Here is a 16570-nt window from a genome sequence, read left to right on the forward strand (position 1 = left end):
GTGCAGCAGGAAGGCTCAACAGTTCAGCCTCATCTGCTGTTCTCTGCAAGGCCTCTGGGAAGTCATTTATTTTTTCCTCAGTGCCTTCTGCAGGATGGGATAAACAAGCTTCCTAATTGCGCCAGGACACTGTGAGAACAGACAGAATCAGGTACTTCCTTTGCCCATATATAGTTTTACCTTTAGCTGCTCTCAAAGGAAATCTCTCAAAGGAGCAGCTAACATTCATGGTTTCTTACTCATTAACGTGGGGCTTTAGCTGAGCTTGCACTTTAACAACATGGACTCCATCCTTTAACTCCCATCTGCTGCTATTGTACAACCTAGAGAACAATAATAACAATAACACCTGCAGGTTAGCAAACATTTTTATTGTTCTGAAACATATTTTACATAGAGTGCCAATGATTTTATTTTATTCGTCCCACCAAACCAAAATACCATTATCATATTTTCCATTGGCTTAAAAAGAAATACTAATAGAGATAATTTCATTAATAAAATATATACATATAAGGCTTTCTATTCATATTGTTCTATATTAGAAAGGCAAATTTGAGGGTAGCGATATGGCTTAAATATATTAATATTTTCCCTCTAGGGAGCTTGTCTTCACATTTGGATATAACACACACGTATATATATGACCAGAGGAATCTCTTTCCACATGACAGCAGATATCAACCTGCATTAGATGTAAATTCAGCGTGTTTAACCACAGTGCCTGAGTCGGGAAGAAGGGAAGGTAGTCTGGGATTCCTGTTCATTGTTCTTATTTTTCTGTGTATTACATTTTCTCTAGTAAATTTTCTTCCTATGTTTTTCCTTTGGATAATCCCAAATTTGTCCTCCCTTGTTATATGGCTTACTATAGACCATTGTTTATGTAAAAGCTCATTTTAATGTAGTGGGATTAATCGCCATGGATCCTTCTTTAATTTATGGAAGAAGGGAAGGAAATGAGAGAGACTGACTCCAGAGAGCGATTAAGAGTTCATCCATTAGGACACCTGCACTGACTCAATTTCTGCAGAAATCTTTTTCTCTCCACTAACTGCAGCAGAAGTCTAGGAAGACTTGCCTGGAAAAAAATAGCCCTTTTGTATCTTGTGTATGTTCACAAGAGTCCTACAGCATCCAAACCTCCTACACACTGAAACTTCTGTGTGTGTCTGGAGCTGTGTATCCTGAGCCATCTTCAGTCATTTGCTATCTCCCCCAGGGGCCAGAGACACACAGCGTCTAGTGTTTGCAGGCCTACAAGTTCTCCTACAAGTCAGCATTTGTGCAACAAGGCCAGCAAAACAGTGAGGCTTAGCTGTGATTTCAGTATTTCTCTGAACTACAGAAGAACTGTTACCTATACTTAACAGTCACTGTTTATAAATTACTGCAATAACAGACAGGGAGGAAAAAGCTGCTATAAAAGTTCACAGAACAAAATGAAAATCACCCTTCCAGTAAGCTGAAATGCATTGTTTAAAATGACAGGAAAAGCATCTTGTCCTGCTTCAGACCATTTGTTGGACGCTATTCATACCTGCCATGTGTGCAACACGCTTGTCATTTACAGTCAGATCAAAACTGGCCAAAACTTTACTATTCTGATACTAAAATAGTAGTAGACATAATCTGTAGTGCTATGTCTTTGTCCATATTCCTGTAAGGCCCTGAAAAGATAAGGCAACTATATACCATAACTACACTGTTTTAAAAACATCATATTGCGCCTGCGCTAGTCAAACATGCTGCCCTCTGTATCATGGCATACAAACGAGCACCATGACAGTAAAGAGATCTGGCCAATTCTTGCTATCGTCACTTGAGCTCACAGGGAGTTTGGGCCAAGAAGGTGTGATCGCATTTTAAAAATGCCTATGTTCAGAAAAGACTTGTGTCTTGGTTGCTGAGAGATTCATTTTCCTGGATATACTGGAGAATGTCCACTTCATTCATTGTTTGAATTCTGTCTTCCTTTGGCTTTGCCAGCGGAGATGTGTTAGTGTTAGTGTTCCTGGGGAGAACTGCTGGTTTCTTAGGCAACGGTGGTTTTGATGGCACCTTAGGTTTCGGTTTGGAGGTTACTTTCAAGAGTTTTTCTAAATCATCTTCAACCCTGGAATGAAAAGAAAATATCATAAACTCCTCAGTGATACAGCTTGGGAATTTCTGAACTGCTTTTTGTTTTCTAAGAAAATGCAGTTTTGCAAAATAAAACTTTCTGGAAGGAAATTCTCTTTTAGGAAGAGTTTTTCAAAAAATTTAAGTGTTACCAAAAAACAAACTGTCTCTTTATGATTTTTCAATTCACCATATAAGCTATTTCATTTTACAGCTTTCAACTGCCTAAATTAAAAACAATTTTCAGTTTTGAAAAAAAAATCGTGATTTTAGTTTAGGGAAAAAAAAATTGCTTTTAATTTGCAACTGGATGGTTTCCTTCTCCAACAGCTCAGACATTTTCACGGGATGGTAAATCTTTTCTCATTCAGCTCTGTTTCTCCCTTAACTTCATTCCCCAAGGCAGACATGCTCTGTCATGACAAACTGGAAAATCTAATGACTTTAAAAACATTATATTCACATTTGCTTCCAAGAAACCGAGAGAGTTTTGCAATCTATGAATCTATAAAACAATTTTTTTTTTTTGGTGACCATTTTTCACAATTTCCTAGTGAAATAAGCAAAATGGTTGGAACAGTTAAGAATGTTTTCTACCTGGACTGTTTGACCTTACTAAAAGACACAACGTGCTGTGCATGCCCAGTTCTGCTCCTGTTGGAGCTAGAAAGATTTTGAGAGAACCTTTGTAACAGATAGTCTTATGACTCCAAGAGGTCGCTGCCTTTGGAAAGTGGATATGTAAAGGAAAAAGAAAGTTGTGACCTATCACATTGCTAAAAGACATAGTAGAAATGGCAGAGTAAAAATTAATGTAGCTGGAGAAGTCTTTATAGGCCATAGTATTTTTTCCTTTGAATTAAAACAGCTTCTTGTCTTCATTCTCTGAGCACGGTGGTCAAAAAATACCATAAGGAATAAACACAGTTGTTAATTTCCCAAGGCTTCATTGATCAACCATCATTAAGTATTCGAAACCCAACCAGCAATGCATGCAGCTCATCAGCTCTGTAATGACCAGCTACAAAAGTGTCCCCCTGATAAAATGCTAACTTCACATACGCTTACAAAATATAAGACTTGCAAAAGGCTCCACCCTTAATTGCAGCACACAAAAAATCATGGAAGGTTGATCGCAAGACGTGCAAGCAAAAGCTTTTACATGGAGGACCAGGAGCCAAAGATCAAGGTTCATAATTTGTGACTATCTCCTTGCCAGACCCCAGCTCTAGTGGGATACGCTTGCTCTGTGACCATGGTGTCTGAAGCAGTGAACAGATTTTACTGTTTAACTGGTTACAAGCTCTGATATAAGAACTGTTTTTAACAAACTTCAGTATCACAGAATCAGCCCATTAAAATGCTGTAACACTGCCAGCAATAAAACTCCCTCTGCCTCAGCTGAAGGGTAGCCTGCCAGGGAAGCTACACATGAACTATGAGATAAAATTAAGGTGCAGGAATTATTGCACAGGGACTGGAATTTTCTTCCGTGCTCAAGTCCCCTTCAAGCAGTTTTACTTAGAGGACTTGTGAGGATGAGAAAGTTTGGTCAAGCAAATCTGAAACAAGAAGGGAGATGGCTGCACATGTGCAGCAGGAATGGCCTCACGTTGCTTCAGAGAAGGTTTAAGTAGGAAATGAGGAGACATTTCTTCTCAGAAAGAGCAATCAGGCATTAGAACGGGTTGCCCAGGGAGGTGGTGGAGTCATCGTCCCTGGGGGTGTTCAAGGAAAGGCTGGGCATGGTGCTTGGGGACATGGTTTAGTGGGTGACATTGGTGGTAGGGGGATGGTTGGACCAGATGATCTTAGAGGTCTTTTCCAACCTTAAGGATTCCATGATTCTATGATTCTCCTCTCCCTGTGTCTCTGCTAGAGCACTGCCTCAGGAGGTGGCACAGCCCTTCCAGCTAGGCGAATGGGTTGGATGTTCGCGTTTAGTCACAGCACCCATAACCACCTGGTGGCAAACGGCAAGCAGTAAATGGAGAAGTGACCTTACAATGGAGAACGGCTCTTTGTCTCTGGGAGGATTCTCTGAAGGCCCTCTCATCTGAGACCCTGGTGACTGGAAGGGATTTGTTGGAGCAGTTCTCCTGCAGGTCCGCTCACTGGAACAGGATGCCATGCAGGGAGTATAAGGAAGGTGCCTTTAGAGTCTGTTTCTGGAGCATGAAGGAGCCTCATCTCATTTCAAGTCAGGCATTTTTTGGTCCTTCTACTCATTTATCTTTCGTAATTCACATCTTCCTCACTGTCAGAAAGTAAGGATGTCTTGGAGCCAGGACCATGGGGGACATGATCAACAGCAGAAGAATAAATATATCCAATCCACTTTATTACTCCAGCCCTAGAAAATACTATTTGAATGCTAAAAGCACAGATACTTAAAGAGCTCCAGAATTCTCAGCAAAAGGTTCTGCTGTTATTAAGAAAAACTGCAAGACCTCAAAGGTTTATTTTTTTATGTTTGACCTTATTAAAAGCCGTGAAGAACTTAATGACTGCCTGGGCTGAGACGCACTGCACTCACTGTGAATTGGCCATAATGTGAACAAGGAGAAGCCTGAATTTCTTGTCATATGGTCAGAATCCTTTAAGGCAATGCCAGCCAGATCTTTTTGTAACTCTCAGAGGAAACCAAAAGAGGGTCAGTTTAAATCAAGGCCAATCTTGTAAGATTAGCTGCTTGAACACTAATGAGTCCATCTATGATGGACAGAGCAGGTACACTGTCTCAGAGCTCTGCACCTTGAGCTCTACGTGATGGACTCTGTATTCCAGCACACAGCTCCTGCTGTTATCTCAAATTTCATCCCCCGGGTAATTCTGGAGATTATATTTTCTTTTAATTTGATAATAAGATTTATGATGTCTCTTGGTTTCCGTGATTCCCTGTGGGTGTCATATCCCACCTAACTTACAAAACACCTTGTCAGCGTATTGATTCCTTCTGAATTCCTCATCTACAGAGAAGAAATTAATTTCATTTAAGCCCAGGCATTTCTGTTTGCTGCAAACTGTGATATCCAAGAGATATCACACCTGTGATTACATTGCCAAGACATGTTCATGTTCTCTTTGCTGTGTAATAAACAAAGCATGTTAGGGCTGGTATTTCTGAAGCTGATCTGATGCCTTCCTACTTGGCATAAACAAACACTGAATGAATCAGTGTCCATGTCATAAAGATTTGGTCATAAATAACAGAAACCGTAATATCTAGACGAACAATGCGTATGTATACATACAGATCATACGGAGCGAGCATGATTTTGAACTAGTTGCAGTGCTTGAGAAGGGTCGCTGATCTGCCAAGCAGGGCCAGAAGTAAACACAGCTCATTAACCTCATCAGACGTCACAGCTTCCTGAATTATCTACTCCTTTGTGGCTCTACATTCATTTCTCTGCTAACCACAGCAACAAAACCACAGTCGTAAAATAACTCTAAAAGATGCAGTGCAGTAGTTGTTTTTATGTTGTTTTTGATGTTGTTGTTGGCAATGTGCTTTTAGACCAACAGTTCTGACCAGTAAAGCTCCCTTTTTGTCCTGGATTTTTCAAAGACCTTGGTCAGAGAGAAGTCTTTTACAGAAGACACAGCAGATAATGTGGTCTTTGTCTCAAAACCTGCTTTTCGTGCTGCAGTGTTTGATCCACTGCTGTTTGATCATGTGAGACACAATTGGCTTTGGAAAACTAAAGAGGTAAAATGCACAATGCCTCAGGCCGAGCTAGGAACAAGGACTTCTATTTCTTGAGAAGCAAATGAATTGTTACAGTGCGTAACTAGCAACCATATTTAACTCCAGGAGAGGAGGTGGAAGAAGAAAAAAAAATCAAGTAACTAGTCTGTTGTTCCTAACAAGGAGATTAAAGGAAGAACCTTCCCACCCCCATCGCCCTTCTTGTTAAAGACAATCAGGCACAGAATCCGTGTAATTAATCTTTCTCTAATTAGTCTTTTTTTTTTTTTTTTAATGGAAAAGCAGCACCACATTGTTTAAAATTCCTGCCATACTGTTGTGCTGATTCACGAACATTCAGTATCGGTGGAAAATCGCCTTGTTTTCAGAGAGAATGCAATCAGAGCCCTTATTACAGAAAGGCTGTCACAAAGCCCTGTGATATGACAGCTAACATGTAGACTTCCAAAGGGTGAAAGATTTCTGACAGAGGCAAAGACATGTCTGCCATCAGAACATCAGCATTTTAGATGTCACTTCTCTGACTTTCATCCCATCTATCTGGACAGAACTGGGGGGATGAGAATGAGAATGTGTATGTATAGCACCTAGCATGATGGGAACAGTAACCTCCTCTGCGTGGGAGTGCTCTAATGAGGAGAATCAGTAACGAAAGCAAGAGACAAAGGTTGCCCTAATTTGCTAAGTATCCAAAAGTATCATACTTGAAGCCAGGTTATGCAAGACACAGCAGTTCTTGCAGAACAGACTTTTGTCTTTCTGTACCTTGTTATCATTCTTTATTTTGGCTGGTATTAATTCGAAGTACAACAGATATCTCAGTGAAGTGTTGGGTAGAGGTGTAATACCACATATATGACTTGGGAAAAGCCTTTGCTTCCCAGCACTTGTGGTATGGTCAACAGAGAGAGTGTGACGTCTAACGGAGCTGATGGAAGTTACAGAGATGGTCTAGGAGGTATCTCCCCGTCTGCTCCTGCTTTTCCCCTGCAGTCCACTCCAGGTAAATTCATGCTGGTTTAAACAGTGCCAGGAAACATGCCAAGACACTGGAACATGAGATTCTGCACAGTTTTGGTCTGTGTTTGTGTTAGATTACCCCTCATCCAAAAAGCTCTGAGGCACAACTCAGGATCTGGCATAGGACAGGGACCATTCCCAGCAGCAGCCGCACACAGTTCCAGAGCCAGTGAGCCTAATAACATGATGTAGCCTGATGGTGCTGCTTGGCCTAAGACCAGAAAATTGGCTCATTAGTCCTTGTAAATCCTACACCTGTACGCCCACAAGAAGCCCTCTGAGGTAACAGCCTACTGGTTTGGTCACTCACCCAGGAAAGGAGACAAATCAGTTTTCACAATTTGAACCAGAGAGCTGGTTCCATTTTTTCCCATCCTAAAGAAGTTCGAACTTCTCTGTTGCTTCTCTAGAAAGCTCCCTTATCAATGGGAATTATGGCAATGACATAATTTAGGCAGGGGAGAACAGGCAGTTTTTGTCCCCCTGGCTGAAGATGGCTGTCGAAAAAACAAGTGCCCTGGGGCAAGATGTTTGAAATCTGGTGATTCTCAAGGCTAGCAAAAGGATTTAGAATAAGAGAGACTACAAAACTAGGTCATCCTTTATTCCATACAACCCATGCATGTAACCAAGAGTGGAGCAAGAATTAATGTTTCCCACCTGGTAAAAACTTTTTTGTTGTGTTGGCCACATTTATTTTGTAGCTCTTCCACTATTTGTAAGTAGCATCACAGGAAAAATGAAATAAACAGAATAAATGTTTGAAAACCATTGTGGAAAATGCTCTTGGGCAGCAAAGAAAACCCATCACAAATTAAAAAAGAAAAAAAAAAAGTTATTTATTTGTTTACTGAAAGCTACTGCAGCCATATCATGTTTCTTTCCCCACCGTCAGGTCACAACAAGCCATGGAAACTGCCCTGGAGTGGTCAGAAATTTCTGACTCACTTGTTGCAAAATCCTCTACCACCTGTCCACCACCTAAACAACCCGCTGTCCAAAAGATCTAGATGTAAACCCTCTAGAGCCTCTCAAAGCTCTTCTCATACCCTGCTCTCATATCCTTTGGACAGGGAAAAAGTATTTCTCATCATACGGTGCTGGAGGTGGTGTCCCATCTGACTTCTGGCTAGCCTTAAGGTCTAAGTGTTGCTCTTTGAATTCAGCTGCCACCAGTGGCCTGCTGAATGAAGAGCGCACACACTTTTTCCACTTCAAGGTTGGCAGCAGTTTCTTGGCAAACCTGAAGCTGAAAAACCTGCTCAGGAAGCTATGCAGACTGAGTGGTGGTTAGAAATGGCCATTGTTAGGATGCGGTTTCATAAACAGCTTCATTCTCTAACAACGTCGTGCTCCTGTAAGGGTCATCACTTGTATCCCTGACGGCACAGCTCGTAGCTGTAAATACAGAACAGCCTGTAAATACAGACAAAAATCATCTTTAATGGGCAAGGAAAGGATGAGGATGCTGTAGCACAAAAGTAAGAGCTGGACTGCTCCTTTCAACACCTGCAGCACAGGTCAGTGTAATCCTAAGTAAGAAAATGCCAGGTCTACCACCACACTGCAGCAGAACTGGGATCCTGCTGCTGACACTCTTCTCAGCACTGGAAAAAAAGACAAATCTTATGCTGACAGCTGCTTCCTTCTATCTTGACTCCCTATTCATTATCAAAGGTGAGGCTAATTAAATCTGTCCTAAAAGGCTGCTCAGACAACTGTGATAATTATTTCAGGCTGGGATGTGTGGTAATTTATGTAATTCTGGCCACAGAGCTGCTGCAACATTCACAGGATCAATTCTAGCATTGGTTTTCCACAAAAACCTGCCTGATCCATCACACCAGGCAGGCGTGATTTAGATTAATGAGGCAGAAGAGGTTGACTGCAGTGCTGCTGCATGAAAACTTAATTTGCACATCTGTGGCCACTGGGTAGACAGAGATGGGAAAATAAGATGGCATGAGAATCCATGATGTGAGAGTTTGCAGGATACTGATTTCGGCAGCAGTTGACTTCTGTCACTAGATTAAATGGAAATCAGACCTGAGGAAGAGCTTTGAGAATGTTGGTAAAAGGCTGAATGCATCCAGAAGGAATCATTATGGTGTGACACGGCCAAGGAAATTGAGAGGAGAAAACAGAAGCCTAGACCTAAATCCTTTTCCAAGGGCAATCTAAGAAAGGGTTGGTAAGTTATTGTTGGATTTCACTGTTGTGGGCCACCTTGTGGAAGAGCTGAAAGCAATCAGACCTGACTTCTTGGAGGTGCCTGGGTTTCTTTGTATCCCTGTATGGAAGAGATGAGCCAAAAAGACTTGGTTACCTCTTGTCTCTTTCACAAAGCACATTTTTTGAAGGAGGAGTGTGACATGCTCTTTTTTTTTTCCTGAAGGCAATACACTGAGACTTGACCTTGCTGTTCTCTACCACAGAAATTTATCTTTTTTCCACACGTTCTGGAGGGACATGTAAGTGCATGTACCTCACTAAAGTAGTATGGCAGACCCAGGGGTAGGAAAGAGAGACTGCTTCTACAGTGAGTGAGGTAGCTCACCTAATTTCTCTATCATCATCACTTGATATTTGTTGGTAGGTCAAGAAGGAACTGCTAGAGGCTGGTCAATGGACAGGAAGAGGGAAGATATTTGAATGGAAGTGGGCATTTTTGCCATAAAAAGAAACCTTTCATTACATGTATGATGCATTTGGTCTTTCTTAAGGTTCAACACTTGTTAAAATGCGTGTTTCTACTTAAAATACTAATTCCCATTTTACTTGAGCAGGTATCCAGAGAGACCATAGTCTTCCATTTGCAATGAGCACATTTGTCATACTTTTTTCTTCCTTATGTTATGACGTGCAGAACCCACGCACGTTTTGCAGACTCATTTTGTCTCCTCGGGAGTTACAAGTCACTGCTGGGATTCACTGCTGGGCTGACAGTGCTACCACACAGGTCACAAAGGACGTGATTGCTCCTGTGTTCTGATTAAAAAGGACTAGTTTGCTCCCATGTTCTGCTCTGAACATCATCGTTTTCTCATCTCTGCTTTGCAAGGAGAAGGTTCTGCCCTTTTCTGCTTCATGCAGTGCTCTCCTATCTCTACCTGTGGTTCACTGGAAAGTGCATTTTCCAGTATCATAGAATCCTTAAGGTTGGAAAACACCTCCAAGACCATTTGGTCCAACCATCCCCCCACCACCAATGTCACCCACTAAACCATGTCCCTAAGCACCACGTCCAACCTTTCCTTGAACACCCCCAGGGACGGTGGCTCCACCACCTCCCTGGGCAACCTGTCCCAGTGCCTGATAGCTCTTTCTGAGCAGAAATGTCTCCTCATTTCCAATCCGAACCTCCCCAGCACAACTTGAGGCCGCTCCCTCTAGTCCTATCACTAGTTACCAGTGAGAAGAAGCCAACCCCCAGCTCCCCACACCTTCCTTTCAGGTAGCTGCAGAGAGCAATAAGGTCTACCCTGAGCCTCCTCTTCCCCAGACTAAACAATCCCAGTTCCTTCAGCCGCTCCTCACAGTACTTGTGTTCCAGACCCTTCACCAGCTTTGTAGACCTTCTCTGGACACATTCCAGGGCTACGATGTCCTTCTTGTACTGAGGGGCCCAAAACTGAACACAGTACTCGAGGTGCAGCCTCACCAGAGCAGAGTACAGGGGGACAATCACCTCTCTGGTCCTGCTGGCTACACTATTCCTGTTATAAACCAGGATGGTGTTGGCCTTCTTGGCCACCTGGGCACACTGCCGGCTCATGTTCAGCTGAGTGTTGACCAGTAAGGCAAACACTTCTCAGATCTACCACATCCACATGATTAGACCATGTGGTACATACAGATGTACTCTACATAAATCAAGAGCTACCACATCTGCATTATTCAGCTAATTCATCTTTTCACAGCGAACATGTTTAATGTTTCTTGACCTACCACAGACTTGCCAGTGCATAATAGCTCAGGCTGGTCTTAAGTCTGGACAAAATGTCTCCAGACAAATTTTCTGTGTGGTATATATAACTGATTATGTTCAGGAAACCAAGACCTTTGCTAATTTTCCCTGAACAGCTTACCTGGCTGTAGCCCACTAAAGGAGTGGGTTGTCACAGCTCCCACTTTGATCTGAGAGTTGGGGAGATTTCTTTAGTCCCCTTTAAGATAGGAGAGGGATTGTGACATCTGCAGGGCACAGGCAAAATTTACTCTTAGGCCTAAAGATCTGCTGAAGCATCCATAGTAGTGAGAGTGCAGGGTTCTGCTCACTTTGAGCATATCATCTCACCACAGAGGGTCACTGCCTGCAAAAGACTGTGGCACTGCCCTGCGGGAACATTTAACACCAGTGTGGAGGGAAGGTAGTAGATGATTCAAACATTGCCTTTACATTTATGAGACCTGATAGTTCTGCTAAGGCTATCAGCTGAACAGAAGACAAACTGCATTGTGTATAACTACTTGGGAAAGTTCAGCTGCAGTTACTTGAGGTGGCTGTCACGAATACAGGTAACGTGAAGTGTTCTACTAGGTTAAAACATCACTCTCTCTCCTGTTCCTCCCCTTCAGCCTTTCCTTTACATCCAATCGTGTTGCTATTCAGTCCACCAGCTCTCTATGATGTGCAGATAACTCTGTGAGCTAGGCTTATCAGAGGGATTTCAGAGGGCGTTAGGCACCTAAAGAGACCAACAGATCCTGACCTATTTGACTGTGCCTCTGGCACAGCCAGGATTTGCCTCTGGATTTCTGTAGTAACTTTCCCATGAGATCGCTGGCACAATTTTCTGCTTCGGTACGTGCATTGATTTCCAACTGGATCTTGACTTGCCAACTACTGAAAGCATTGGGACAATTCAAGAATAAATTAAAACTAGTTGAATTTAAAAGAAATGGAATCTTTTCCCACTATGTCCATTATCATCTGGGTGTGCTGCTAACGATGATGACTCCAAACTGATCTAAAACTATAGTCTATTGGTCTCAGAGCAGACTTCAGAGACCTTTCTCCACCACAGATGAAGAGAAAACGTGTAATTCAAAGGACATTAACAAGACAGTTGGAGAAACACCCTCCACTAGTGAATAATAATACAAGGACTGCATTAAAACAGGCACTTCCAGCCATATGAATGATCTGAATCAAACAGTGCATTCTGAGATGGCTAGCAAAGGAGAAAGCAAACATGAAAATACTGCAAGCACATACATGTTTGCTCCCAGTGTACTGCAGCACTAAATCAGGTCATGTTCTGCCCCATCAGCTTTTATAAACATCAGGTGGGCTGTCAGGATGTAATGTGAGATGGCACCAGCCCAATTTAACCTCTGTTTAAATTAAGCCAGTTATTACTGCTGAGATAGGCAGCACTTTTACATGGGGAAAAAGTAATAGCTGCAAAACTATCTGCTTCAGGAGAGGATGCCACCCTCTGATTCTCTCCCTTGGGTTTAGTACCTGCTGTTGAAATCATACATTCTAACAGGAGTTAGCTGGCAAGCACTGGTGCTTGAAATAGGTTGGCTTCGTCATTCAGATGCCAGTATGAGATCCAGAAGGTGTAAATTTGACTCTTTATTGTAGTAAAGATTCCCTGGTGATGCTGGTCTTCCTGAGCATTAGTGCCCTGCTTGATGTCTTGAGGGTTTGCCTACACTAATGTGCAGGCAAACTAGCTTTGTGAGAGTAATGTCAGGAATAAAACATGAGGTAATATGTTTCACCACTACACTAGCAAGGGGTGTAAGAGCAAGTACATTATTCCTTCCTGTAACTATGAGCTACAGCCCCCTGGTCCACTAGATTAAAAATTAAATACTGTGTGACAGAGATTTTAAGAGTCCTTTGCAGCTGTTGTGTTGTGCACAGGATTCCTCCTAGAAGTGGGCATGGAGGTCTGTAAGCCACCAGCAGTAAATCATTCCTCTTGGGGCAAGAGAGGAGTCACTGATTTCAGATCACTAAAGCTGAGTTCCTCCTTGTTTCTGGGTGTCCCTGCCCTGGTTTCTCATTTTTCATACTGGAGGTCAGTTTTTACCCTCTATGAAAAGCAGAAATGTTAGAGAATGGAAACTAGATGGCATGCCTTGGGCCTTCAAGACCCTTCCTTTGGAGTCACATAATAATATCTTGCACCCTACTTTTTTAAAAGGGTCTTCCTGATTTCCTTTATAATGTCTTCAGTTTTCAAGATTTGACCTCTTCTGAGGTCTAATTAACTCCCCCCTCAGGTGGCTTTCATATTGCAGGACAGATTTGAGATGAGTACCTCAGCAGTTCCTCGGTGTCCTCCTCAGGACTTATGTTCAGCGCATGTTCCTTATTCTCACAGGCAGCTGGCAGCAGTAGTGAGTCGCCCAATCTTACCACTCCACCAAGGTCTGGATCTTCAAATAATTTCAGATCTAGAAAGGGAACACAGTAAAAGCTGTAGTTAAATCGTACGACACAAAACAATACCTAGGGAATCTGTATATGAGGCTCAAAAAAAGATCAGGTAGACAATTCCTTTTATACAAGGATTTCCAATTCACCAAGTACCAGGAAACACATCAGTAATATGCTGTGCTCTCAGGACTTGGAATATCTGCTTTTCTTCTTGCAACCCCAAAACAGGTCACATTACTTTTGCCAGTGCCATGAGTGTGTGTGGGATAGTCAGCTCCCAATGACCCACATACCCAAACCCAAAATGTCAATTGTCAACAGCTAGGGCAACTACAGGTCATATTTATTGTCTAAATGATTCTGCCGCAGCTGAAGATGTGCCTTAACATTCCCATCTAACCTGTACACTCCATATCACTATATTTTAAAAGCTCAATGTTTACATATGCTTTAGATAAAACAAACTGTGTATATACAAATATAGATAATTACTCTCTTTCATCTTCTTCCTGGGACCAATTGATGAGAAATCTTTTTCTGGTCCAAACAGTCCTTCATCTGGATCTACTTCTTCTTCAAAAATGGTTAATTTGTGCTTCTCTTCCTTGGCTGGAGGAGCAGATGCCTTCTTTGTTTTTTTAGTTCTAAAAACATAAGAGACAAGAAAATCAGCTGCAATTCTTCATTTAACAAGAAAGATTTATGTCTAAGAAAGTTCCATATGCTGAAAATAGATGGAGGCTGGGAAAGTATTAGAGAAAGGTACATACTCATCCGTTAGTCACTGGCAGAAACGGGATATTGACCTGGATGGATTACTGGCCTGACATACTCTAACTGAGTTTGTAAGTTCGTAAGTACTATCAAGAAAAACAACTGAAACACGAAGATCAGGGCTAACAATGATATACTGTGAAAACTGCCACCCAATCACATTTGTCTGAAGCAATTTTACCACACAAAAAGCATAAAACAAGCAAGACCAGCAGCTCCAGCAATGCTGTTAAAGTCAGACAGAATGGGGAGGGCTTGAGAAACAAAGTGCAGGTTGGACACTGCACTGATCCCTTTGGACAGGTTTTTAAAAGTCACTTTGGCTCCATTACTTAGCCAGTGATCACTGCTGTTTTCGATTGCTGCATGCTCCTTTCATAGCAGTGTTAGTTACTTTATCAGAACACCCTCATCCTCCTCAGAGAAGAGATGACAGAGACTGCACCTTACCTTTAAGCTGAAGCAAGCAGGGTTTGGAGGACACTTTTTTTGGACAGACTGCTATTTGCAGAATTTACAAACATCACTATCTTCTCAAAGCAAGGGTAGCATTAACTTCCTCTAAATTTAGTCTTCTGTAAGTTTGTCAGTGAGACAAAGTTAACTTTTAATCTTCTTCTCTACTCAATGGGAAGAGACATCTCCATAGGACAAGAGTGAAAAGCATGTGCCTTATGCTCTTATCAAGGAGTTATATTCCACTAGCTGAAGCTACAAGGCAGCTTTCACAGTAGGGCAGCATGAATTATAAGGCAACAAGACTACATAAAAAAGAAAATTTTGAGAACAGGACAAAGCCTTTAGATGAAAAGTCCAATTCAAACTATGCTGAAATATAATGCCTTAGGACAGCATGAATTCCCAAGAATTTGCCATATTTCAGGGATCTTTACTCCTAGCAGACATGGCCCTAACATTTCTAAGGTATCCCCTTTGAGTGCCTCTTACAATAAAAGATCCGATCTTCTCCTTTGCTGAGAACAGGTCAGGTTTCAGCCTAGAGCAAACCCAATTATCAGCACTTAACATGCCATAGTCATCAAACTACGAACTAGGGTCAAAAGATTACATGTACATTCCAGCTCTGTTAAAGAACCTTGCAAAATCCTCTTCTGAATACAGTTGCATGCAAAGAGTGGAGTCCAGTTACTTCCACAAGCTTATTATCAAGAAAAGAGAACCTACAGATGACATTTATTACCTTGCTACCACCACTTCGTCTCTTGGCAACGGGGAAGGCCGCACTTCAGAGGCCTAGGAGTGAGCCTCACGTAGAACTTAGGTACAGCCTTAACACAGCCTATTCAATATGCTAAAGATATCTGTAGTTGTCAGTGACAGCTTGCTGACTTATTTTTAACACAAAAAGCATTTTTTTTTTGCGTTTATATTCATTATGGATATGCCTTGAGTGACTTCGGAGCCTGAGCTACTTTTGAAAGGTTGGCTCCAAGGCCCCGTTTCCAACGAAAACAGTTGTAAAAGAGCTTTCTTCCAAAAAACTTACAAAATCTATAGTAATAACACCTACAAGCCAGATAGCTTTCACTGGGGATTTCTCCACAAACTTAAAATTATTGCTTTATTAACTGTGGTAAGAAATCTATCACTCAAACGAGCCTTGGCATCAAAAGAAAAGGTAAAAAATGAGAGTGATTTTATAGAACAATAGAAGCAGAAGAACAGTGAGACCGAGTTGTATAGAGTTGGCAAATTGATCAAAAATAGAATTAGTAGATTAAAAGAATCCAATCTACTAGGGGAGGAAGAACCTTTATTTGCAGAATCCATGCCTTGTAATGTAGTCTTTGAAATCAATGACAATATCGATAAGGATTTGCAGAGTGCCAAAATGATGATTTGCTAACCTGCAAAGTGCCAAAAAGTCTTTGATAAGGTCCCTTGTCCATACAGAGAGCTACAACAGCTCTCCTGATGCATGACAGCCTCTTATGCCAGAGGTACTTACTTACACATGAGCCAGTGCATTTCCAAACAGCTCTCTATCCCAGTGAAGTTACCAAGAAGTTTACTAATCGTGAGCTCAACTATTTGCAGGAAAGAGTATCAGAATGGTGGGAAACATCATGGGAAGGGTAGAGAACCATAAAACAGCATCATAAAGAATAACACATGACCCAAAATGCAGTGAACTGCAAGGCCTTAGTAACAACCCTCTGTTTAGTCTAGCCATCAAACCAGCCCATTTACACTGTCTTGCTTTCTGTTTTGCCAGGGGACTCCATTGGCACTTACAGGGCGCAGGGCCAAACCCACAGGGCTCTACTACCAGTAGGAACATGAAGAAGTTGTTTTTCTGCCTTCAAGTCACTTCCCCTCAGTGCCCTTCTAAGGAAGCTAGGGCTGGAGAGCCAAGCCATTCCGTACATATCCGTGCTGGGACTCTGCTGAGGTCAGTCTCCAGCCGGGGAACAGGATTCCCACGGTTCTGTATTTAGCTGTGCCAGCCCAGGCTGTGCGCTGCCGAGCAGAGGTTAACAGATGAGAAAGGGTGTGTGAGAAGTTTCGGTGTCTGTCTGAGGTTC

General features: G+C 42.0%; 1 protein-coding gene across 1 annotated transcript in view; it reads right to left on the bottom strand.

Moving 5' to 3' along the window:
• Positions 1-367: 367 nt before the first annotated feature.
• HS1BP3 (HCLS1 binding protein 3) overlaps positions 368-16570 on the bottom strand; it is a 50612-nt gene continuing 34409 nt past the window's right edge. The window contains exons 5-7 of the mRNA XM_082756710.1: positions 13743-13894; positions 13132-13267; positions 368-2116 (exon numbers count right to left, since the gene is read on the bottom strand). Of these exons, the coding sequence (XP_082612836.1) occupies positions 1882-2116; positions 13132-13267; positions 13743-13894 (523 nt within the window). The 3' untranslated portion in view covers positions 368-1881. The remainder of the gene's footprint in view (positions 2117-13131; positions 13268-13742; positions 13895-16570) is intronic.

This window comes from Aythya marila (genome assembly GCF_965140915.1).
Source record: "Aythya marila genome assembly, chromosome: 3".
NCBI lineage: Eukaryota > Metazoa > Chordata > Aves > Anseriformes > Anatidae > Aythya > Aythya marila.